At 31.0% G+C, this 26,169-nt stretch overlaps 2 protein-coding genes across 2 annotated transcripts in view; one reads left to right on the top strand and one right to left on the bottom strand.

Moving 5' to 3' along the window:
* Positions 1-640: 640 nt before the first annotated feature.
* On the bottom strand, positions 641-26,085 carry LOC142326115 (START domain-containing protein 10-like). Its single transcript, XM_075368311.1, has 6 exons — positions 25,507-26,085; positions 21,854-22,001; positions 19,600-19,752; positions 14,837-14,958; positions 6,851-6,973; positions 641-1,657 (listed from the first exon to the last, which is right to left on the bottom strand). The coding sequence occupies exons 1-6, from the start codon at positions 25,660-25,662 to the stop codon at positions 1,553-1,555; spliced, it is 807 nt and encodes a 268-aa protein (XP_075224426.1). The 5' UTR covers positions 25,663-26,085; the 3' UTR covers positions 641-1,552.
* Positions 26,032-26,169, top strand: part of Pgm2a (phosphoglucomutase 2) — a 42,073-nt gene continuing 41,935 nt past the window's right edge. Inside the window, exon 1 of the mRNA XM_075368307.1 lies at positions 26,032-26,169. The gene's annotated coding sequence lies outside the window, so the exon portion shown is untranslated.

Genomic DNA, 26,169 nt, shown 5'->3' with positions numbered 1-26,169 from the left:
AATGCAGCTTAAAAAGTAAATGTCATATCTTTTAAATGAATTAAAACTTTTGTATATAAAAGTTATTAAAAAATAAATAAATGCAACATAGACAGCGACAGGAACTTATAATGTGGAATGATGGTACCTATGTGGATTAACTGCATTACCAGCTCTTAATGAGCTAAATAATCAAATATTTTTACAAGAAATGAATCAAAATTCAGTAAATAAAAAGCTGCCAAATAAAAAATCTTTAATCTTTCTATAGTTGAAAAAATGTTTTCTTACTTTCATTTTTTTTCAGCCAATGTATATCAGTAGCAATGTTGCTGAACAATTTTGCATGTTCCATATGGTTCCACGCACTTTGACAATTTTTACATTAAAATGGCATGTGTAAAAGAAAATAAGTGGAAGTTTTGTTTTTAACTAGAGAAAAAACATGAAAAACCCAAAAAATGTTTAAATAATTATTAGGCAACTAGATTTAGGTAATACATATAAGTATTATTAATATAGTATAGTTAAGAATTTTTAATACTGATACTGAATTCCTGAAGCATCATTCAAATCTTGATTGCTAAAATTATAAGTAAAATTTGAGAGGCAATCCTTTTAGGAAAACAATAAGCAAGACAGTTAACACAGCAAATTTCTAAATTAAAATTTTGAAATTGTTGTGGTATTATAATCAGAGGAAAAAATCAGAAAACTGTCATAATAACAACTGGAGTCTCTGCAAAGCACATTAGTACATATTGCCCTCATTAAATTACACTTATTTACCTCTAAAAATATGATGGTTAACACTGTCTCAATTCACTGCATACAGTTTCCAACAAATTCTTCCTCTTTCTAAAGATGAAATAATAATAATTTGTAAAATGTTTGAAAATGCTAATGAAAATAGACTTCCAGGACACCTTCAGAAAACAGAAGACACTGGTGTCAGAATATTTGTTTCTAAGGAGACTAATTAGAAAACTGAAAATAATAAGTAACATTCAAAGTAAATCTAATGTATTTTTTTACAAGAAAGCATCTTGTATCCGTGATGAAGTCATAATTTACTGTATTTTTCCAAATATATGTTTTTAATACATAATTTGGAAAACATTGTAATGAGTTGATGCTGTGGTTAATCCACAAAAGTACTCCTTATATCTGTTAGTGTTCTAGCACATTTGAAATATACTTTAGTGCCAATTATTATAAAGATGAATTATAGATTTCCTACATATTAAATACATATGTTTAAAAAAGGGGTTTCTTGGACCAAATAATATGCTCTTTCTAATAATCACACTTAACTTAAGATTACTGTACTCTAGACTAGAAAAATTACAGACATATTAAAAAAAAATTGTAAAAGACTAGATTTAAGTATCAAATACAATTATTATTTTCAAGACTTATTAATTTTGAAGTAAACCAAAATTGAGCAGTTATGTTAAAATGTGTACAATTTCATATAATAACTTAGGAACAAAACTACAAAAGATAATTATTACAATAATGAAATGATGGTGAAGTAATTCGACAGTATGTTATAACAAATTCATTACTTGATTTATAATTCATTTTTGCTTGAGGATTTTTTCTTTTTCTTATCTCCTGACAGTTTTTCCATCTTCTTACTATTGTAGTAAGCTATTTCAGCTGGTGACTGAACACACTGCAATAATAAAAGAAATGAGAAAAATAATTTTTATTACCTTTAAAAATCAAAAATATAAACAGAGAATAATTGTAATTGTTAGAACAAACATTACAGTTATCTCAAATATCTGTACTACTACAGTATCAATGTACTGTAACACAGTTCTGTAACATTACAGTACTATTCAAAGTAATATGAAAAAAAGAAATGAACTTTAAAGATTATTTCTGTTTATAGGTACCTAAATGTTTAACAGATATCTAAAAAAAAAATTCTTATTTATATTATTTACTTTTGTTCTTATTCACCTCAGCTCATTTAGAAACAAAATGCATTAAAAAATGCATGTGAAAACAAAAATTTTAGATTTCTTCATGGTTGAATCATACTTAATTAAAGAGATAAAGAGTTTATGTTAAATAATGTAATGATAGTTTTTCTTTGCAGATAATTTGTTCTTGGATTGGATTAAAAGTCAAGAGAATTTTCTACCCAAATACCTACAACTACTGGACATTTTGAAAACCCTCTTTAGAAAAACAGTAGAGGTTTCTGAGAATATGCCAGATCTTATTCGACAACATAATCACAAATTGTATTTGCCAGTTGTGATAACAGGTTATCTATATTAAGCACAACTTTTGTAATCATCCAATACAACATTCTACTTTCATCACAAAATAGTATCAGGATAAAATAGTCAGACAGAATATTTAGTTGAATTTATGGATATAACAGAACACTAATTGACAAACTTCTACATAAATTTCAGAAAGACAAACAATAACAAGAAATTCGTAACTCATATTAATAACCATTCTGAAAAAATTACTAATACAAAAAGAGTATACTACAAAATTGTATATAAAACAACTACAAAAAAAATTAAGTTTTTTTTTGACAAATGGTCAAAAAAATTTGATTTATTGGGATCTATAAACTTTATTACTCTTTACATATTAAGAAACAGCTTTACACAATTATCGATGAACACATTAATGCTTAAATCTAACAAGAGTGTTGATTTGCAATTTGCAACAGGTTTAACCGTATGCACAAGCAACATCAACATTAAAATCTTACACAATACACTAAAGAATAACTAGACACACTTGAAGAACTCCAATAAAGACACAAGAAAATAGCATTTTAAATGAACAAACACCAATTTAAATTATACACATTTCAAACATATTAACAACAAAATCCTTCAAAACTTAACTTGGCACCACATCTAAAGAAACAAAAATCTACCCAATAGCACCTATGAAAAAGCATTAATTAGAGCTAAGTTCATCTAGACTCAGCAGATTTGTCATTTTAATTTTAAATGAAAATGCACTGAAATGGACTTGCACATTTAATTTTTTTATTAAAAATAATACATTATGGATACCAAACTTCAAAATTAAAATATTACAATTTATAAAGTTTCTGCTACCGAAAAATGATAATATGTAATTATTCTTAATGTGTAATTTTTCTTTTTCACGGATTTTATATGGCAGAGTAAAATCTCTTACAATGTCGCTCATTTTGTGAACTTTCAAAAACAACATGAATTTCTGATGAATTGTATTATCAATTACAGTTTTATTTAAATAAAAACTACTGAAAAAATATAATGGTTTTGGTAATGTGTTTGATAAGAAAGGAATTTGTAATTTAGAGAAACTGAAAGAATGCTAATAATAGTAATAACATTATCACAAGTTATCTAGTACAATTAATCAAAAAGTTTATTGACTGAAAATTGAAGGAACAAGAATTTTCCTCATAGTGATCAATATCTTGTTGCATACAGTTACTCGACATCAATAGTTCAATGTAAATAAAAATGTTATACTACCCTATTGAAAAATAATTAATTAAAAATTAAATATATATTTTTTTCAATATAATAAATTACTCTATAAACATCATAATAAGGTTATCTCACTTGTGGAAGGTCCCTTGCACCATGTCCATTTCTATTCTCCTCTAATGCCAGCTAAACTTTTAAGTAATGCATCATACTACACAATACAGTTCAATAAATCTTATAGTTTACCTATGCTAAAGATAGATTTCTGAGGAAAAAATCAAATACCAATGACTGCGATTGCTCAGTAAACTTCTGTGTAGTAAAGAATAGCTACTTTGAATTATAAAATTGATCCACTAATGAGAATCTTTTTCTAAACATGTTTCCTACAAATTCTGTTATTCAGTTAACCACACACTTCTTAAATTTGTATTTTGTTCTTTTAATTGTTTTTTATATCATTTTGACCTTTCAAATTGTACTAACTTTTTAATGTTAAAAATGTATCTAATCAATATTGTTAAGTTTCAACATCAATGACAAACCACAGTAGTTTATAATAAGTTAATATTAGAAAAAATATTACTTAATAATAAAGTAAATATATCTTTATTTTATTATTTGAACATTTGCTTGTAATTAGCCCACAACAAGATGATAAACTACCCTGTTTTTTCTTAGTCAAAGACAGTTCATATATGCATTACAGTCCCCCTTTGTTGTATCCTAACTCTTTCACTTGCAGTATAATGCTGGCACCTTCTAGTAAGCAGCAGCAGATTTTTTACAGGAACTCAGTAGTATGGCAACTATGTAGTATCATCCCAGTGGGACTCTTGTTTTCTACTGAAGAGTGGTACAAATAAACTCATATAGTGGTTGAGGTACATATTATGACCCCATCCTTCTTCTAAAATTTAAGTTTAATTTGCTTCCAATGACTAATATATATAATTCACAAACTGTCCTATGAAATTTAATTATTTTTGCTAAGACAATCCAATTTTGTTGCTCTGTCATTATTACTGATTTTGTTGCACATCATTTCTACTATATTTAATTGTTGCAATGAAAATTGATTGTAATTTCACAAGATAATTTAATTAATTTTTGGAAAATAAATACTATTCTCTGCAATTTTAACATGCTTTTATTTTTTTTACATTAAAAAAAAACACTAACCATTTAAACACAACTAATTATGTAATGATGTTTTGATTCCAAGAACTGATTCTGTTAATTTTATTAACTTTGAATAAAAAATATTTCTATATATAACAATTTGCAATTTGTTAGTCTGAACTAGAGTGTATAATGTATAATTAGGATAATGCCTGTCTTTAATATCACATGGCAAGCAACAAACTTTTTTTTAAATTTGTATTACAGCTCACTTAAAGCTTGTTCTTTTCTGAGTTGAAGAGTGATAGAAATATGTTAAAGAATTGTTTATGCATTTCACAGCTGTTAAAAAGAGAAAAAATTGAAGTATCAGGGTTGTGCAGTTATTATGTGCAAGTTTTTTTGTTTTGGAAATTATAGAAGAAGAGAGTAAATATACGTATTCAGTTAGCTTATAGAGTGAAGAGTAAACAAATGTTCGTTTGTGTGAGTGAGTTTGTTATTATTCTGCTGAGTCACATCCCATGAATCAGTGCTGATTCAAAACGCAGGCATATCTATATACAACACTATAATCATTACTTATATATTAGTAACCATATAATTAGTCATAAAGTAGTCATGTATCAAACACTTATATAATGTTGTCTTCTCAGCTCTATTAAAATCCTTAGTCTTTTCATATGATCACCGTTTTGTTCTTGTATTCAATTTTTGTGTTTCTGTTATTTATTTATTCTAATGTTATTTAAAATTAATACAATGCAATTTTTTTTAAGTTTACTGGAACATGAGTGTAGATTTGTGTCTATACAACTTGAGTTATATCATTATTTTGACACGACAGCTGATAATAAGACACGATTATTGATAATCTCTCTGAAAAAAAGGCAGCAAGAAAAGCCCTAAAGTCATGTGGAAAAACACATCATTTTAAATGTTTATAAAAATGAATTAGAGTAATCCATCAGTGTTGATTTTGGATTTCAATAATAAAACTGCTAACATAAGTGTACTACTGTTGATGAAACGAACCACACACCGCCTTATATGTAATGATTATTAATATGAACTACACTCAATGTAACAAACTTTAGATTAATTGTATTTAGATTAGGCTATATTTTAAGATTTATTTATGTATAATTACACTTGGCACTGGAGCTTATATGTGGCTCTAGGTATTCCAGAGAATGGAACTAGTACATTTATTTGTAAAATTATTATTGGCTTACATTTGAATTTGAATTTAATGCGATGAGTAAGCAAAAAACAGTAGTAAACCAGTGCTTCAATTATCTCCATATCATTGTGAGTTCAAACCAATTTGAATTACTTTGGACACAAATAAAAAGTTACGTAGTGTCAAAAAAATACTACTTTTAAAATATCCGATATTAAAAATTTATGCTTAAAAACAATCGACAAAACAGACCAGCAGAAATGAAAAAAATGAAATAAAACACACAATGAACACTGTTGAACTAAATTATTGGGAATTGGATAATATAACAAAACTGAGTCTCTCATTTTATCTCTTAATACTAACAGTACTATGGATTTCTGGGAAACCAGATGATGAAAACTGAATTGATTTATTATTTGTTTATCATCATATTAATTTAATCTACAATATTAAGGAACTTTTACTGTTAGTGGACAATTGACAATTTCATAACCCTTAAAAAACTCAAGGAAACTATGTAACTATAAACAATTTTAATAAATAATAAACACATGGGCTATCAGAAGTGTTGAACAACATGAGAAATATTTATTGATCATTTAACATGTCTTTATTTAAATTAAAAATATATGTATTATCTTTGTAAAATATAATAGCTGTGGTTACTGGATATTAATGTGGCATAGTTTCTTTTATATGCGCCAGGATTTACAAGATGCTTGTGAATCGGCCACCTGAACACTTCTACATGCAGTGTCTGTTTACTTTAACTCCACAAGCTAACTGAATTAGGTATAGTTTTAATACCGTTTTTAGTCAGTGTTGTTTATGCATAAAAAAAAATATTATTTTCATTAATATATCACTATTGTTTACAAGTATACTACTACTTTGCTCTAAGAACTGTTAACTGTTGTATAATGAAGCTGAGTCCGAAACTACGGTGAGACAAATTAACTAAATTAATTTTTGGACAGATTTTTTTTAAACAATATACAAAAACTTCGAAACTGGAGCACCAGCAAAAAAACTAAAAAAAAATCTAAAGTAATACATATAGATTATAATTACACTTATTAAACATAAAATAACTGACATCTTTGATTTGTATACGCGGTGCTAACATTTGTTCAGGAAAATGCCATGGCTTCCAACACGGATTATTATTCTTTTTCCATTCATTGTACCCAAGAGTAGCTTTTTGTAAGCTTTTAACCATCTGAAATAAAATGTAATATAATTACTTATTAATATATTCAACAGTTATAAACTAAAATGATGTAGTATCCTATTCCTTAAGAAGCCCTCTTGTAATGGCAGTTCTTGCAATTTCAACAAAATTGAACTGATGCTGAACCCTAGCCGGCAGGCAATGTTAGTTTAAATTACATATTTTGAATTGCTGGTATATCAAGCAACATATTATATACATACAGTTGGTGCAATGAATCTTGATGCTTGGTGCCACGGCAACAGCGACAGCCACTATTCAAATCATTCTATCCTTTTAGCATAACATTTGCATCATTACCTTACAGCAAGTGGGCCTTCATAAGATTTGTTGTGGTATTTGTGTTGGATTGAGAACACAATTTTTTTAAATTTTAATCACCTCAATGTACAGGTAATATTTTGAACATTATTACATTTTTAAAATTACTTGATTTAATTAATTAATGTCTGACCATTTTCTGCAAAAAAATATGTTATACATTTTTCAAAATGGTAAACATGACAAGAATTACAGAAACGTTTGTGTAAAGCTGGGAATTGTACAATAGTAGGCCTACACAAAAAAATGGTATAAAATCCAAATCAAAATTATTACCTTCATCGAGTGCTCGTGTTCCATTTTATTTTCAAACAGATATTCAAAAGTTAATGCAAGATAATGATTAAATATACTAAATAATGGAATCAGAAATTACAGCAGAAACTAATTATTTTTAAATGTTATAATAAAATAAAACTATTTTAACTAATGAGGCTGAATGTCCTCCCACTTTGCAAGAAATATTAGAATTTCCAAGGTTACTGTCATCAGTATCATCATTGTCACTTTCACTATCTTGTAAAAAAATAATAAACGATTTCATTGTATTGTCAATAATATGTTCTTCTCACATATATTCAGCTTCTGTTTCTTTAACTTTAACACAATACACCTAATTTTTTTCATTCGTGTTGGTCACTTTATTTTCACTTAGCATTTGAACATTTTTGATATCAAAAGTTACGTTATGACTTCCTATGTATCGTTTTAGGTACTGACCAAACCACCTCAATAGGATTTAATTTTCTCCACCTGAAGTACAATTCTTTTATTACTTTTCTCAAACCCATCTCTTTTCCCAATGACATCTTTAAGCACTAACATGTTCATGACACCCCAACAAATGCAGTTGCTATGCTTTCTTCACATTTTTTATGTGAAAATCAGGTATTTATCTTTTTCTTCCTGGCTTTAGAAATCAATCACCTTCTTGTTTCATAAACTCATACACACTATTTATTATTTCCTGTGCCTGGTGTTTTAGTTTTTGTTTTTTACAGTATTCACTCATAATTACAAAACACTAAAAATACACAACAGATTACAAAATGTGGGTACTTTTCTCAATCAAAACTCAAACAAAAGAAATGGAATTTGCAAAAATGCTCTTTACATAATCAATACATACAGAACAACTAGTTAATTGGAATATACACAAGCAGTGAATAATGTAGGCTTACGGGTAATTATTTTGGGTAAATTGGCCTGGCTGTATTGGAAGACTATGAGCACATAGCAATCAGTATATCTATATTGTTTCTTGACGTGATTCTAAGAAAGGTGACTCACTTCTATGTTGAGTACTGTTTACTAAAGCAAGTACTGAGTACTCAACATAGAAATCATACTACTCTCAACAGAAAATACAATAATAATTATTATCTTAGTGACTCATTTCCTCAATAATATACTTGGCTTGTTCGTGTTTATTTTACAATAAATAAAATCATGATAGATAACAAACTATGTTTATATGTCAGACAATTATAATTTTAGTTAATTTCATTTAGTGTTTGTCCGCTGATGTTATAATATTTCTTGAGAATAGGCGTACATTTTTGTAACATTTCAAATTATACCATAACATTTTTTGTTTTATGGAAAAATATTTAAAGGAATCCATAATACCATTCTGTAACATAAAATAATACATTGTATTTACAAGAAAGCAATTTTCTTAAGCACGTGAAAACTAAACTGAATGTTTTCATTTTAGATTACAGGCATCGTACTAGCCGTATAGTCCAAACTTCAAGATTCACTGTGGCAACTACACTTAAAAAAGATTAGGTGTGCTCTGAGGTCCTAAAGAAATATTATACACCTCAACATGGAAACGTAACACAAAAAAGACTGTGATATTTCATTCAAATACATTTGCTAGTTCTATATGAAGTATTGTATGTTAACTATAGTATTGTATGAAGTGTATCCAACAAATCACATAACTAAGATAATTAGGATCAAGTACTTGGCGGTTCAGCTTCAGAATTTTTCAGTTTTAAACTATTTAGTGAAAATTAATCAATGAATCTGAGCAAGAACAAAAATTAAACAAGGAACTTTCAATACATTATCTGACAATATATTCTAAGCTGAGAAAACTTGCTAGGCAGGGGACTAAAATAATAAGGCTTTTAACTATTGAAAGTCCTACAGCTTCTTCAGTAAATTGGATAGAGTTGTAGGGGAGAGTAGTAGTAAAACTGAACCTGAAAGAATAAAAAAAAATAAAGAAGTAAAGACATCCACAAGAACAAACTGGCTGACTCCAAAGTACTGTATCTCTAAAGAAATACAGAAGCTAAAGTGAAAATTTGTTTCTACAAATAAAGCAATTCTGTGAAAAAGAAGAAAAATAGGGCTGTGCTGTAAAAAAGGAAAGAAAACAAGTGTAACTGTTCTGAATCAGTAGTTTTCTATATATAAGGGTAACCCATGGATCTACAAATAAAACAGCATTGAGATGAAAAGGGCAAGTTAGTATCAAATTTCATACAAATTGACAAGAGAATCCTCATTCACAATTGTCATTCAAAATAATACCAAAGTATTAAGTGATACAGGAGCAATAGGCTCTTTTGTAACTTGTTTCATAGAAACTAAAACTTCTGCATAAAGAATACTACATTGCACTGCAGTAAAGAGCACTTCCTCACAACTTTCTGGTAGTTAAATTTTTTTTTGTTAGATTACAGGCTCAACTGCCATGGTCATTAGCCCAGATGGAAATTTGTAGCGTATGGAAAATGTCATGCCACTCCGCCACTGAGTGACAGTATTGACATGCAAAAAATGAAAGACAATGAAGGCACTTTAATCAGAGGTAGTAGTACAGTAGCCACCATGAAATGGCAAGCTTGGATGATCAATCCGCACATCACTGCTATACCATTGTTTTCTGAGCCATTGGCACACCATCTCTTAATAGAATAAACATGATGCAACTGTTGTTTACAAACCAATGTATTTTTATGTGTTCACAATATCATGAAAGTGACATCATGTTCCAAATATAAAACAATTATTGTTATTTTATTTTTGTTTCTCTTTTGTTTTTCCATGTATATACATTTGGTTCTGCCTCAGTACAGTTCTTTTGGCGTGTGTCATGTATTTTGTTATGAATACATAGTCAATTAATGTCACAGCGATACAGCGCGTCCTCGTAACAAAGCCCTTGACAGCTTTGCGGAGAATGGCAGGACTGTTAGGACCATTGATCAGGGTGTGCCGCAGGAGTTGGTCCTTGGACCGACTTTATGGAATACAGTATATGATGGAGTCCTTTGAATTTCACTTCTGGAGGACATTGCTGTGGTCACTATGCAAATGACATAGTACTCACACTCGGGGCTATTACAAAGAGAGAGATTGTGGATAAAATTCAGGCTTTGTATAACAGGATCAGTACTTGGATGGCTGGGGTTGGCCTTGAGATGGCCCCTGAAAAGACGGAGATTGTACTTATCACCTCTAAGAAAAAACGTCAAACACTGTCGTTGGAACTGACGGGAAGGAAGGTTGATTCCAGAATGGCCATTAAATACCTTGGCAAATGGATTGATGCCAATTGAGGTATGGAGTCCATGTTATGGAAAGTTGTGAGAGAGCAGAGAGGACAATGCGTGTGGTTGCCATCTTATTTCCGAACACCAGGGGGCCTGGAGAACTCAGGAGAAGGTTATTAACAAGTGTGGTATATTCTTCCCTCTTATGTGGGGCAGAGATCTGGGCAGATGTTCTGAGGTATAAAAGGTATATGGGAATACTTGCTGTGCTGCATAGGAGATGCTGCCTCCAGCTTTCAGTAGCTTATTGTACAACCTCAAGAGAGGCTGCAGAGGTGCTGGCTGGTGTGTTATGCCAAATGACTTGCTAATTGCTTACACAAGGAAGTGTAGAGAATTGATGAATACTTGGCAAGAATAATGGGATGCAGGAGAGAAAGGTCGGTGGACTTACCATCTGATTGGGAATGTAAGGAGTTGGTGCAGTAGGACTCATGGATCAATTGATTATAGTCTTACACAATTCCTGGCTGGGCATGGTGGTTACAGATTGTATCTGTTTAGGTTTGCTCTTGACCATTCTGACTGCTGTCTGGCCTGCGATGTGGAAGAAACTCTGTACCATGTCTTTTTCTGTTGTACGAGGTTCTAAGATGCACAGAGGTGATTGCTGGATGCTCTGGGTCGGGTGGACATGTTCAGACCTGAGGATTTTCAGCGGTTAAGCTTCAGGGTGTGAAGCAGTGGACTATTATTGCAAATTATAATAGAAAAGTTTTAGAAGAACTCAGTAGAACAGAAAAAACTCATAGGAGACAGCAAGCATTGGCACGGCCTACAAGGGAATGAGGCATCGGAGGATGCCGGGTTGGACAGGCCTGCGGATGAGTGCCTTGGGGGCCCTCTTGAACATGAGGGGGGTCACTTTGGTATGGCAAGGCCGTGGACACTCCACTCCCGGTGCTTGAGGGCGTTGCTCATGTTTTTATTGATTACGGCTGACGGTCGCGTGGGTAAATGATAAGTGGTAAGTAGTTGAGTTGTATGTGTTTTGTGTACTCTGGATGAAATTGTGGAAATTTAATTAAATTTTGAGTGTACTTTGGTGGATAAGTTATGTCTTGTGGTCATGTCTTCTTGATTGTGGTGCACTTGTCTTGTGTTGGCTTGATTGTATGAATGTATAAATGTGTGTAGTACGTCTTAGTACCTGTTAGGTGTTCTATTTTACTGAATGTTTTTTCTCTTTAGGTATTTTTGTAGTGGTTTTGGTATGGATGATGCTGCTAGTGGAGACTGAATATGTGTGTGTGTGTGTGTGTGTGTGTGTGTGTGTGTGAGCACTTACCCCCCTCCTGAAGTAATGCTTTATTAGCGGTTTCCCAGGAGGTGGGGTCGGTAGTGTGCAGGAATACATACGCATTTTCTGTAACAGCTTGCGGAACTTGTTAGCGAGTCCGACACTGCTTCGGCGCCTGCAAATGGGGTATCCACGATCTAGTATTCAAATCCATGTAAAAATAACTGTCTTTACTAGGACTTGAACGCTGGAACTCTCGCCTTCCAAATCAGCTGATTTGGGAAGAAGCGTTCACCACTAGATCAACCCGGTGGGTCAGGTTCAAAGCCTAAGAAAGAAAACATAGAACTTCTTCGATCTAAGGGGCCAAAATGTTCATCAAATCGAAAAAGAAAAACAAATGTTCTAAACCAGTTAGTGGATTAGATGATTTTGATAAAGATGTGGTCAGGTAAACTGTGAATCAATTTCACTCAGAATGAACGGAAAGATAAGGGAGCTGCCAACAGTTAACAAACTGAAAATTAAAATTAATTTTAACGGCAGTGAAACTAAAGTTCAAGAATTTTGAAAAAAATTAATTTTAAGTGGCGCAAAACTGAAAAGAAGTAAAATTTTAATTGAAAAATATGATATTAGACAGAAAAGGATTTGATATTTACAGGCAATCAGTGATTTTAGAAAATGTAACTGGACAATCATATACTTAGATGAATCCTACGTTTCATCATCTCATTCAACGGCAAAATCATGGGCTGACGACAGTGGTGCAGGACTTCATTTACCAATAAATAAAGGTGAACACTTAATTATAATTCACGCCGCCGGAGGTGAAATGGGCTTTATTCCAAATGCAATATTAACTTGGACAGCCAAATCAATAAGTGATGATTACCATGATAGTATGAATACTAAAAATTATTTGAAGTGGGCAGAAGAAAAATTAGTTCCTAACCTACCTCCTGAGTCTGCAATAGTTATCGACAATGTTCTGTAACATAATACCCTTTCTGTAAAACTTCCAGTGTCATCAAGCAAGAAACAAGACATGACTGTTTGGCTACAGAAACATCATATTCCATTTTCCATTTTTGTCTCGAAGCTTAAACCACAATTGTATGAACTAATTAAGTTGAACAAAAGTAATAAATAGAAAACAATATGAATTTGATGAATTGTTGGAAAGAAGTGGGCATCAAGTGCTGTGGTTTCTACTTTACCCATCCTGATTTAAATCCAATTGAGATGGTATGGTCAGAGGTAAAACGGCCTGTTGACAGTCACAACACTACGTTTAAGATGTCAGAAGAGCAGAAGCTATGTGAAGATAAAATGAATTTGATGAACAATGAACACTGGAAACCTTAATATGAAAAGGTTGAAAAAATCAAAGGTGAATATTGGAACCAAGAATCATTAAATAGATTCTGACAGAATCTTTCATTGTCTCTTTATGTAGTGACAGTGATAATAGTGACAATTACACTGAAGATAGTAGTGATAGCAAGGAGAGCTTTCTAGCTGAGGAATTAAATGGATAATTCATTTTCCAATAAGTAATTAAAGTTACATTAATAACCATCTATCGCAATATTTACCGCATATAATTATCGCAATAATTATAGAATTCTTTTTTGCATAGATCCCACAAAAGTGCAAGACATAGTTAGAAAAAGTCTTCTTTTTGGAAGAGAATTTGTGAAAAGAAAACGACTTTTTCTCTTTAGATGAGATTGAATGTAATACAAAGGGATATAACAAGATTCAACTCTTAACTGTCTAAGTGAAATTTAATGACTGATTATTAGAATGTTATCATACTACAGTAGAAGTCCGATAATCCGGCACGTTCGGGAGCAGCTCGGTGCCGGACTACCGAAAATTCCGGTCTGTCGGGCGGTAATTATAAGAACAATTAGGTTAATAATTAAACTACAAATACAGTATGCAAATACATACAACAAAGTTTATTTTACATTTCATATAATGTATGTACACGTACTGTAAAACATATTTCACTTAGATTTAAAAAAGTCACGAATGTCTTTTTGTTTTCTTGACTTTTGGCGTTTAGTATAAAATTTATTTCTAATGATATGGAAATCAATAATTTCTGAAGCACTGTATCTAGAATTTGTTGTGACAGCTGAGACTAGCCGGCCGCTAATTGTTTCCGAACAATACCGAGCGCTTCCGGATGATCCCGAACTACCCCGAAAACTTCCGAATAGCTCTCGAGAGTTTTTATTTGCTTTAAAGACACACTTTTGGAGAAAAGCAAAATTTTTACAATTTTCCAGAGCGATGCCGGACTATCGGGCATTCTGGACTGTTGGATGCCGGACTAATGGACTTCTACTGTATTACAAAAACAGCATCTAAGAATTCTTGATAAATTTGTACTTTTGTGTTCAGACATTACACTCACATGGCACTAATCAATCATATAAACAATACGATAACATTTTTTATGATTGATTAATGCTGTAACTGAGTCTTAACTGAGATATCAAAATATTACATTAATATGTAATGATTAATTGTATTAGATTGAATAACATTAAACAATAAAAAACAATAAACATTTAACAAAAGCATAAAAAATTTAATAGAAAATAAATAAAAGAAGAGTATCAAACAAATATTAAATTTTTCTTGCAGTACTTTTTCATTCAAAATTAACATACCAATATAGACAAAGAAAAATTAAATTAATACCTTAGGTCCAAATATCTGTGTTACTCTGTTAACTAGCCAAGGTGGTAGAGTACCCTGTGGATCTGTCTGAGATATGTAACCCAGATCAGTACCAAAATTACCACTTTGCCTTAACAGGTAACCTAAACACACAAGAACACATACACAAAAAACTAATTTCACAATTATAACTCTATAAATTACAACATAAACTTCTATTGGGCTATGTAAAAATAAAACTACAAAAATTCTTTGAATCAATAAATACATTTCACAGTACAATTACGAATATTAACTAAATAATTTAAGGATATTTACTACATAACATTAAAAAAGTTAACTTCTTTCATGTTATTGTTCATTATCATTAACTACCATCCTTTTACATTCTCAAATACTTTTCACAGTTACCAGTTTTTATGTTACTAGTGCAGTCACTGATAACTATTTCACTGAATTCATGTTTGGTATTTGTGTGGACACTAGACGCATCATATGCAAATGTCCAGAGTACAAGTTCAAGTAATAACATTTTTTTTTTTTTTTTTAAATGAATAAGAACAGTTTTTATCTGGGTTACTTAGGTTGATATGTTATATCAAATATGTTTAATGGAAACTATATTTCAGCTTCAATCCCAAAATTTAATGTTTCAGTCACTTTAATAAAAACTGAATAATTACATTTGGATTAGGGGTTTTTACAGTTAAATAATAAAATGCATTGCTATTTTCACCAATAACGAGGTGCAATTGGAAAGTTTTAAGACTGGGCTTGTAATTTCAAAATGGCAATACTTACAGGTTACTGTGATGGATCTCCTTCTGACTGAACACACTGACTCCAACCATATTTCCACTTTTGGAAGCATTCTTTGAAATTTCTTTTCTTAAGGGTGTTAAGCACCCTTTATAATTTGCCTGGATGTCTTCAATTGAGTCAAATCAGTTGTTCCTTTCAATGAAAATTTCAATTTAGGAAACAGGTAGAAGTTGGCAGGGGCTACATCAGTGGAATACGGGGAGGTTGTGAAGGTACAGGAATTTAGAATTTGACCAAAAATCCATCAATTGAGAATACATGATGAGCCAGTTTGTTGTAATGGTGGACAATGCATTCTTCTGCAAATTTTCACGCTAACACTGAAGAACACTTTTAGAGTATTCCTGATTGATTGCCTGCTCCCAAGACACAAATTTGTGATGCACAATACCCATACAATCCAAGACAACCACCAACATAAATTAATTAATTGAGCTGACAGTACCTACCCGAACAGCAGAATGAGTTCAACACCCAACACTGAGTTCAAACAAAACTAACTAACCAACAACTATTAATATCAATAACAAAACACTAACCTAAAACTTATAACAATTGAAAACATAAATGAGAAACTGTAAACAAATAAACAAAACCAAAATATATCCAAAAACTTAACCATCTCATCAGAAAACTAAAGAAAACACTAACAAAAAAGAATCTAAAGAATCAACAAAAACAATAACAAATGAAACCTACAAAACCAAAATAAAATGTGAACTAAACAAACAAGACAACACTAACCTAAAACTTGAATCAAATTCTAATATGAAAATAAAACTAAAAACAAATAAACAAAACCGAAATACAGCCAGAAACCTAGCCAACTACATCAAAACAATAACACTACCTACAACAAATTAAAAGCTACAAAACTGAAATGAAATATAAATCTAAACAAACAAAACAATCTGCAGCTAAATTCAAATAATCTATAATCTATTTGTCGATCAGAATGATCAATGTATCCCGCACTCGCTTGTAGCTGGGACAATTGCTGGACTTACTATCATGTCCAGTCGGCTTCCTAAATTTGGAGCAGTTTGCACAAATAGGAGAACCACCTTCCTCTTTCACTGGACAAATATTTGCATGATGACCTTGTTTACAACAGTGCGAACAAATCTATTTTTCTTTATTTCTTGGGACACTTCATGTCAGTGTTGACACCTGACGCATGTTCAAATTTTCAGTTACAATTGACTGAACCAAGGAAAAGTTTAAATAACACTGGTCAACAAGGTTTTTGTCTCACAAGTACCAATAGGTGAACTTAATGCAGTTTTTTTATCTATTTTTCAAATATGTATTTGGAATTTCTCTATCACCCACAGTCGTTTTGGTATTTTAATTTTTTTAAATATTTTTAAATGTTTTTCGTCCATTTGTCCATTGTCAAGTAAAAGCTCCTAGAGCGTTATAAATGTGATGGAACCAAATGAGCTAACTCAAAGGGTAACGTTGCTACCCTTTGAATGTACCCTGATACCTTTGATGCTATCCTGATGAATGTGTGCTGTGCAGCACACATTCATCAGTACAATGCCAGTTGTGAGATAGCAGTGAACCAGTAAATATGTAATTGTAAGTGCTTTGTGTGTCTGAATTATTATGTATTACATATTTACAACTTTATTTCTTTTAATTAGTCATTAGTTACTAAATGCCTAGAGTTTGTTTAAATCATCCTAACAATTTTTGTTGTGCATATGGTGAAGTGATGCTCTAGTTCCAAAGGCAAAATCTTACTCCATTAGTAAAAAAAGTGTTATGAACTTTATTTTGGGTGTAAAGTCAGGGACCAAACAAGGGCTTGGGACAATACTCCTGGTTTCATGTAATTAAACAACATATCTGTTGTTTATCATGTTCTAGGCTTGTCACTGCTAGGAAAAATGGTACACGGCACATGCCATTTGTTATCCCTGTGATTTGAAGGGAACCCAACGATCACTCCTCTGACTGTTGTTTCTGCTTTCTACTTAACAAACATTATAGGGATATCGTAAAAATCAAAACATACAGTGGTGTACCCTGAATTGCAATCTGCAATGAGACCAGTTCCACACTGCAAAGAATTGCCCATACCAAAGCCTACAGAACATGTGACAGATGAACAGAACTTAGAATCTGATGGAAGTAAGGAAGAAAAAGAAACAGATTATGGTAATACAACATTTGAACAAAGCAGTTTATCTAAGCCTCAATTACTGACTCAAGAAAATCTTAATCTCATACAAGATTTAAGGTTATCCAAAAATCAGTTTGAAATGCTTTCTTCCTGGTTAAAAGTATGGAATCTTCAAAAAAGTACAAAGATAAGTACTTATCATAATTGTCATTCTGAATTTAAAGATTATTTTTCTGAATAAAATGTTTAATGTTTTGTAATGACATTTCTTCTCTTATGGAGACACTTTGTAATAAATATAACCCAACAGATTGGTGCTTGTTCATTGATTCCTCTAAAGTTAGTTTAAAAACTGTGCTTCTGCATAATGGCAATAAATTCCCATCAGTACCTGTGGCTCACTCTGCTAATATGAAAGAAAAATATGAAAACTTAAAATTTATATTGGAAAAGCTTCAATATACAGTGTATGATTAGAATATTTGTGGTGATTTGAGTTTGCACTTACTCTTGGTCTGCAGATTGGTTACACAAAATACTATATTTTCTGTGTGAATGAGATAATAGGGACAGAAAAAACTATTTCATTAGGAAAGAATGACCTAAATGTATATCACTCATTCCTGAACAGAAAAATGTGAAACATGACCCATTGTGTAATCCTAAAAATGTGTATCTTTCTCTGTTACATATCAAACTAGAATTAATGAAGAATTTTGTCAAAGCCATGGACAATACTCCTGGTTTCATGTAATTAAAACAGAAAATTCCTAAAATTAGTGATGCAAAAATTAAAGAAGAAATATTTGTGGGTCCACAAATATGATCACTAATGAACAATTTAAAGTTTGAAGAAATATTGAATCCACTGGAGAAAGCAGCTTGGCAAGCATTCGAAAATGTTACTCAGAGTTTTTGGGGAAATCAAGAGATGGAAAATTACCATGATAATGTCAACGATCTTATAACATCTTATAAAAATTTGGGTAGTAATATGTTCTTAAAAGTTCACTTCCTGTTCTCGCACCTAGATTTCTTCCTCGAAAATCTTGGCATAGTGAACGATGAGTACGGGGAACACTTCCATCAGGAGATTTCAGATATGGAAAAGAGTTCCAAAGAGTTGAATTCAGGAGAAAAAATACAATCAGAATCATATATTTTCCTTCCCGAGACAAAAAAAGTTATTTTTTGTCCCCCAGTATAATTAGGAAGCCATCTCCCTAATTATAAGTCTACGGTCAGAGCCCACTAAATCATGAATTTTCACAATGTTTTCATTGGGTTTTTGAGTTGTAAGACCGCCCAGACTGTGGTCACCTTTGACATTCATAGTCATCTCTTTGAATCTATTGAACAAGATAAAAACTTTTGACTGGCTCAGACATTTATCCCAAAAATCTCTTTTTTAAAAGTTTATAAGCTTAACCTGATTTCCTAGTTTTGAAACAAAATTTTGACACAAACTCATTTTTTCTTTTTTCATCCATTTTGTGAAATCAATAATCCATCAAGAACCAAAAAGACATCTTCACTCACCAGGATGTCACTCTCTACTAAAGAAAGATATATTGGTGATCTTTTCAGGATGTTTTAAGGAAAAAACAACCTTCCCCTTCCATATTTACAGGCAAACCTAGCCCCTCCAATTGAGCAGTGGTAGCACCTGTCTTAAAACTTTCCAATTTCACCTCATAGGTATATATCTCAAAAAGATAACTGCTCAGAGATTACCCTGAATATATATATATATATATATATAGTACTACCTTAATTAATCAAAATGAAATATACAATTTTAAAAAATAAACAATAAAGGAAATAAACATACCGGTTAGATGTGAAGTTGCACGAACAAATCCTTCTCGTGGTGGGTGGTTAAAGTGATGCACAGAATGGTTCAATATATATTTCTCTGTTCCTAAATCCAACCATGATCGTTGAAGAACAAAATCCCTATTAGCAAGTGGAGTAGGACAAGACACTAAAACCAGTAAAAAAATATGCTTATTCAATAAATGCAATACACATAATATAATTATTTAGTGTTCCGGTCAACAACTGCTGACCATCTGGTTGGGTTCTGGTTCTACAGCCCAAATGGTAAGCAAACATGTAATGACCATTTATATCACAGACAGACCAAAAACCTTTTTAATGTCTCTCTAAGTGTGATACCAGCTCTTGAATTGTTTTTTTGCGTACATTACAATGTGTAAATACAATTTTCCTATCACTCTTAGTTTTATATAAAATATGCTTTAAAAAAAATGAAGGAAAAATATAGTTTAAAAAATTTTAACATAAAATATAAATGAATTAAGTGATATGATATTATGTATTGCAAGTTTATGATGTTTTTTGAAATATATATATAATGCAACTGATGATCCAAATTAAGTTTGCGAAAGTACTTCTGCTTATGTAATGAAATAAGGTAAGTCATCCTATTTCAATTAGTCTGTACTTGGGTTGATCTGTTAAACATAAATTAATTTGTATTGGTATATAGGAGTATGGTTATTTAAAGAATTTATTTTTTTTAAATAATATATATATATATATATATATAAGGAATATAATATTCCTCAATTTGTCAATGTAAATTAAAAATAAAAAGGACCTAAAATTAAATATTTTTGTGGGGGTCTAGTTCCACTTCTTTAAGGGACTTTGGAATCCATGTTCTAACTGTAACATCTACATTTTTTAATAAGACTCAAACCAATTAAAAATTTCAAGCAGCGCCTTTTTCTTTTTGGATCACTCGCATCTAATTTATACCTCTTTTTAATATCTTAATACAGGTTTATGTTTTTACCCCCTGTTAAGAGCTCTAAATATATACTTTTTTCCCCAAATATGTTACCATCCAGTATATCGAATAACTAACGTTTGAAGATAATATCAAAACCACCAAATACAGCCAAAAGATAATAAGAACACTTACCCATCTGGAGCACTTTTGAAGTTAAATCACTTCATCTTCAGCATTTAATAACTACAAACTTTATTTGAAAAAATAATCATAGCACCTGACCAAGCCAAAATAACGTTTCGATTTTACAAGTTCCACATAAAAATTAAAAAATGCATTTTTAGTATTAGATTTAATAAAAAATGTTTAAACTAAATTTAATCACTAAATATGCAATATTAAAAGTAAAAAACATGAATTTAAACACTCAAAATATTACCAATAATATTCAATTATTCAAATTAAAACAAGAAATAGAAAATGCATGTCATAAAAAAATAATTCATTTAAATATGTACTCAGCCCAATTAGAAATTTTTAATTGGATAGGTAATACAATTTTTAAATATATTAATGAAAATATTCAGATCAAAATTAAAGAATTAGAACAGTAAATATTAACATACCATAAAAAGAAAATTAATAATCTACTGATAATAAACAATAAGAAAAACATTTTTTGTAATGGTAACAGGAATATAAGTACTTTAAAAATTTAACCAATATCAAATTTACTGAAACAATGAAGAAATTCATTTGTAATTCTAGCAAATATATAATAGTAATTTTTTTAATAATAATGATATCAAACGTATGGTGTCCGATATTGAAATAAATATGCAAAAAATAAAACAAGATAAACAATAAAATAAGATAATAATAAATGGACCTGCTAATACTATAACACAGAAAGTCAGAAACATGCTACATACTATAAGAAAAATTACAAATATAATTATATATACACATAAAAAATATAAACTTTATATACAGCAAGATATGTTTTGATATTTTGTGACATCATGAGCAGACTGTATATTACTACTCGGCCTGAAAACATCACTCTGCGTGTTTAATCAAAGTATTACTTTAAAGTCAGTTAAAAAGTGAGTGTTACCAACTTTTTTTATCATAAAAGCAAAAATGTTTTATTTCCTAACTTAAATTCCTTATACTTTTACTTCATGTACAGAACAAGAAAAATATTTGAAAACAGTTAAATATCAATAATTTATTATTAGTAAAAATAAATCTAAGTAAATATTAATAGAAAAATCTATAAAAGACCACTAAGCAGTATATATACATAACATTTAGGTAAACATACTTGAATAATATCCTACATCATTATTTGGATTTAAATAGCCGATGTCTTTAGCTTCAATCATATGTTGGTCCCATACTTTTCTATATTCAGGATCATGTAAAACATCATATATTGTTTCAGGATCAATTTCTGGAAATATTGCTTTTACCTGCAACAAAAATGTTACAAATGACTTCCTTTCAAAATATACAATAAGTTGTTCTTCATGAAGATATTTCAGAACAAATTATGCTGTTATTTTGATAGTTGAGTTACCAGAGGCAGCTGGTAAGTAAACATTTAGTGTAAACCATTTAATAAACAACAGTTATCACCATCTAACACATACCCTTATCTATATAATAAAACACAACCTCTAATTAAAAAAACAAAAGACATAAAAAAGCAATCCTCATTCTGTGTAATATATGTGACTATATTACACTCCCTCTATGAATCATGAGACCTTGCCGTTGGTGAGGGGGTTTGAGTGCTCAGTGATACAGAATAGCTGAACCAAAGGTACAACCACGTCGAAGAGGTATCTGTTGAGAGCCAGACTAAGGAATTATTCCTGAAAGAGGGCAGCAGCTCTTTCAGTAGTTGTTAAGGAAGTAGATAAGGACGACTTAAACGGCCATATCAACATCACTCAATCCTTAGTACTGCGCAGCTGAAAGCAATGGAAAACTACAGCTGCTTTTTTCCAAGAAAAAGTAGCTCTCTGCATTTTCATATAAAAATGATCGAGGCACCTTCCTTGGTAAAATATTCTGGAGGTAAACTAGTCCCCAGTTCGGATCTCTGAGTGGGGACTACTAAGGAAGGGTCACCAGAAAATTAAAAAATAACATTCTACGAGTTGGAGCGTGGAATGTTAGAAGTTTAAGAAAGGTTGGTAGGTTAGAAAATTTGAAGAGGGAAATGGATAGGAAAAATGTACATGTAGTAGGAATTAGCAAGGTTCGATGAGAAGAGAAAAATGATTTTTGGTCAGGTGATTTTGGAATAATTAACTCAGCGTCAAAATATGGGCAAGCATGAGTAGATTTCGTAATGAAGAAGAAGATAGGGAAGAGAGTAGAGTATTTCAAAATGCATAACAATAGAATCACTGTAATAAGGATAAAATCGAAACCTAAACCGACAACGATTGTTAATGTTTATATGCCTACAAGCGCTCATGATGATGATGAGGTAGTGTGTATACGAAGAAATTGATGAAGCAATTAAATACAGAAAAAGAGATGAAAATTTAATAATAGTTGGAGATTGGAATGCAAGCATTAGAAAAGGCAAGGAAGGAAATATAGTGGGTGAATACGGGCTGGGAAAAAGTAATGAAAGAAGGGATCAACTTATAGAGTTTTGCACGAAGTATAATTTAGTAATTGCCAACACCCAGTTTAAAAATCATAATAGGAGAATATACATGTGGAAAAAGCCAAGTGGTACTGCAAGGTATCACATAGATTATATCTTGGTTAAACTAAGATTTATAAATCAATTCGTCATCTGCAAAACATGCCCTGAAACAGACATTGATAGCGACAGTAATTTAGTGTTAATGAAATGTAGACTGGGGTTTAAAAACCTGAAGAAAAGGTGTCAGATGAATCGGTGGAATTTAGAGAAGCTTGAGGAAGAGGAGGTAAAGAAGATTTTTGAGAAGGACACTGCATGAGGTTTGAGTAAAATAGATAAGGTAGAAAATGTAGATGAAGAATGGGAAAATGTTAAAACGGAAATTCTTAAATCAGCAGAAGCGAAGGTGCTTAGGTGGAACAAAGAGAACTGGTAGAAAACCTTGGATTTCAGATGATATATTGCAGCTGATGGATGAACGTAGAAAATATAAGAACGCTAGTGATGAAGAAAGTAAAAGGAACTATCGAAAATTAAGAAACACTATAAACAGGAAGTGCAAACTAGAAAAAGAAGAGTGGATTAAAGAAAAGTATTCAGAAATGGAAAGAGAAATGAACATTGGTAAAATAGACGGAGCACACAGGAAAGTTAAGGAAAATATTGGGGTACATAAATTAAAATCTAATAATATGTTAAACAAAGATGGTACACCGATATATAATACGAAAGGCAAAGTCGATAGGTGGGTGGAATATATTGTATACAGAAGAAATGAATTAGTAAATGATATTATAGAGGAAGAAGAGAAAGTCAAAGAGGATGAAAGGGGAGAAACAATACTGAGATCTAAATTAAAGAAAGCATTAAAAAGTTTGAATGGCAGAAAGGCTCCTGGAATAGACGGAATACTTGTAGAATTATTGTGTAGTGCAGGTGAGGAAGCGATTGATAGATTATACAAACTGGTGTGTAATATTTATGAAAAAGGAGAAGTTCGTCAGATTTCAAAAAGAGTGTTATAGTCATGATACTAAAGAAAAGCAGGAGCAGATAAATGTGAACAATTAGCTTAACTAGCCGTGCATCAAAAATCTTAACTAGAACTCTGTACAGAAGAATTGAGAGGAGAGTAGAAGAAGTGTTAGGAGAAAACCGATTTGGTTTCAGGAAAGGTATAGGGACAAGGGAAGTAATTTTAGCGCTCAGATTAATAGTAGAAGGAAGATTAAAAAACAAAGCAACATACTTGGCATTTATAGACCTAGAAAAGGCATTTCATAATGGGGATTGGAATAAAATGTTCAGCATTTAAAAAAAAAATTAGGATTCAAATACAGAGATAGAAGAACAACTGCTAACATTTACAGGAGATTGCAAGAACTGCACAGGAGAAACAAGCCTTCAGTCAGAAGTATAATTTGTTTACATCAAAAATTAATTTAAATGTCAGGAAAAGATTTTTTGAAGTCGTTTTTGAACGTCAAGTATATGTTTGAAGCATAGCTTTATATAGAAGTGAAACTTGGATGATCGGAGTACCTGAGAAGAAAAGATTAGAAGGTTTTGAAATGTCGTGCTATAGGAGAATGTTAAAAATCAGATGGGTGGATAAAGTGACAAATGAAGAGGTGTTGCGGCAAATAGATGAAGAAAGAAGCATTTGGAAAAATATAGCTACAAGAAGAGACAGACTTATAGGCCACATATTAAGGCATCCTGGAATAGTCTTTAATATAGGAGGGGCAGGTAGAAGGAAAAAATTGTACAGGCAGGCAATGTTTGGAGTATGTAAAACAAATTGTTAGGGATGTAGGATGTAGGAGATATTCCGAAATGAAACGACTAGCACTGGATGAGGAATCCTTAAAAAAGGTTATTAAAAAAAAACATTCATCTAATGCAGTTTCATAATAACATATAACAAAAAATTCTAACTCCGTAATATTTTATAATTTAACAGTAAAGTTTTTAAATATTATTTATTTCACCATCTGTAATGTTACTCTTCTAACAAAAATTACATGAACAATAGGCAATTGAATCTGGTACGGAGATAAAAAGTACTGAAACATGAATTTATAAAATATTAAAATTGAATTTTTAAGCAAATACACTATTCACCACAGCAAATAATAACAAAATTCATTCCAAATCTGAGCTATTAACATTTTCAACTAGTCAATAGTTTAGCCAACGAATAAATAAAAAAATGGCCCAGTTACTACATACCCCTATAAACCTGTGGTTTATCATAATTTATAAGCATTTTTTAAAATCAACTAATATGATAGTCACATAAAACCTACCTTAACCATTTTAAAGTTGGTGCCGTGGAGAGTTTTTGTCCACACCTTAATTGTACTTTTGTTATATTCAATTTTCCAATCATCGTGATTGTCGATAAGTTGCTTTAAATTTTCAAAATCTTTGTCTTCTGCCACTTTCACGACACCAACATCCATCTGCCTACTTTAACTAACGAGCCACACTAATACTACTGTAAAATATGTTATAGGTTAAATCTAAAATTCATTTCGCAAATAGTGCCGCGAGCAATCTATTCATGTCAATCGATTTAAACAACGTTAAGTTTCATGCAAATTAGCGCGCAAACATTTTTAACGTAATAAAATGTTAATTTTGTAATTTTGGACGTAAAGCACAATACAACAACCGAAGAAAACAACTATTTTCAATAATTTTAATATAAATTATGAGCTGCTAAAGAAACCACAATGAAGCCATAAAGAAAATCATTGGTATTTTATATTTTTTTTGCCAATTATTTCCAACGTTGGCATTTCGTTAATCAATACATCAGCTGCTTAATAAATTTGAAAGATGAAAAATATGAAATATGAGGTTAGAATCGTAAACTGTTAAAAACCTTTGTAGGCTTGTCATAAATCTTCATATATTACTGTATTTAATTTTTTACAATACTTATAACAGCGCTTCAGTGTGCAATA

The sequence above is a fragment of the Lycorma delicatula genome, chromosome 6 (genome assembly GCF_047948215.1).
Source record: "Lycorma delicatula isolate Av1 chromosome 6, ASM4794821v1, whole genome shotgun sequence".
NCBI classification, from domain to species: Eukaryota; Metazoa; Arthropoda; class Insecta; order Hemiptera; family Fulgoridae; genus Lycorma; species Lycorma delicatula.
This window is presented reverse-complemented; position numbering and strand designations above follow the sequence as displayed.

What these genes read in the sequence shown, in the direction of transcription:
- LOC142326115 (XM_075368311.1), bottom strand. Translation starts at nt 25,662, where the DNA reads ATGGATGTTGGTGTCGTGAAAGTGGCAGAAGACAAAGATTTTGAAAAT. An exon ending in TGCAACTTCACATCTAACCG is followed by an intron (nt 14,959 to 19,599) that starts GTATGTTTATTT and finishes TTGTGTGTTTAG; the next exon opens with GTTACCTGTTAAGGCAAAGT. An exon ending in CACAGATATTTGGACCTAAG is followed by an intron (nt 6,974 to 14,836) that starts GTATTAATTTAA and finishes ATTTTATTTCAG; the next exon opens with ATGGTTAAAAGCTTACAAAA.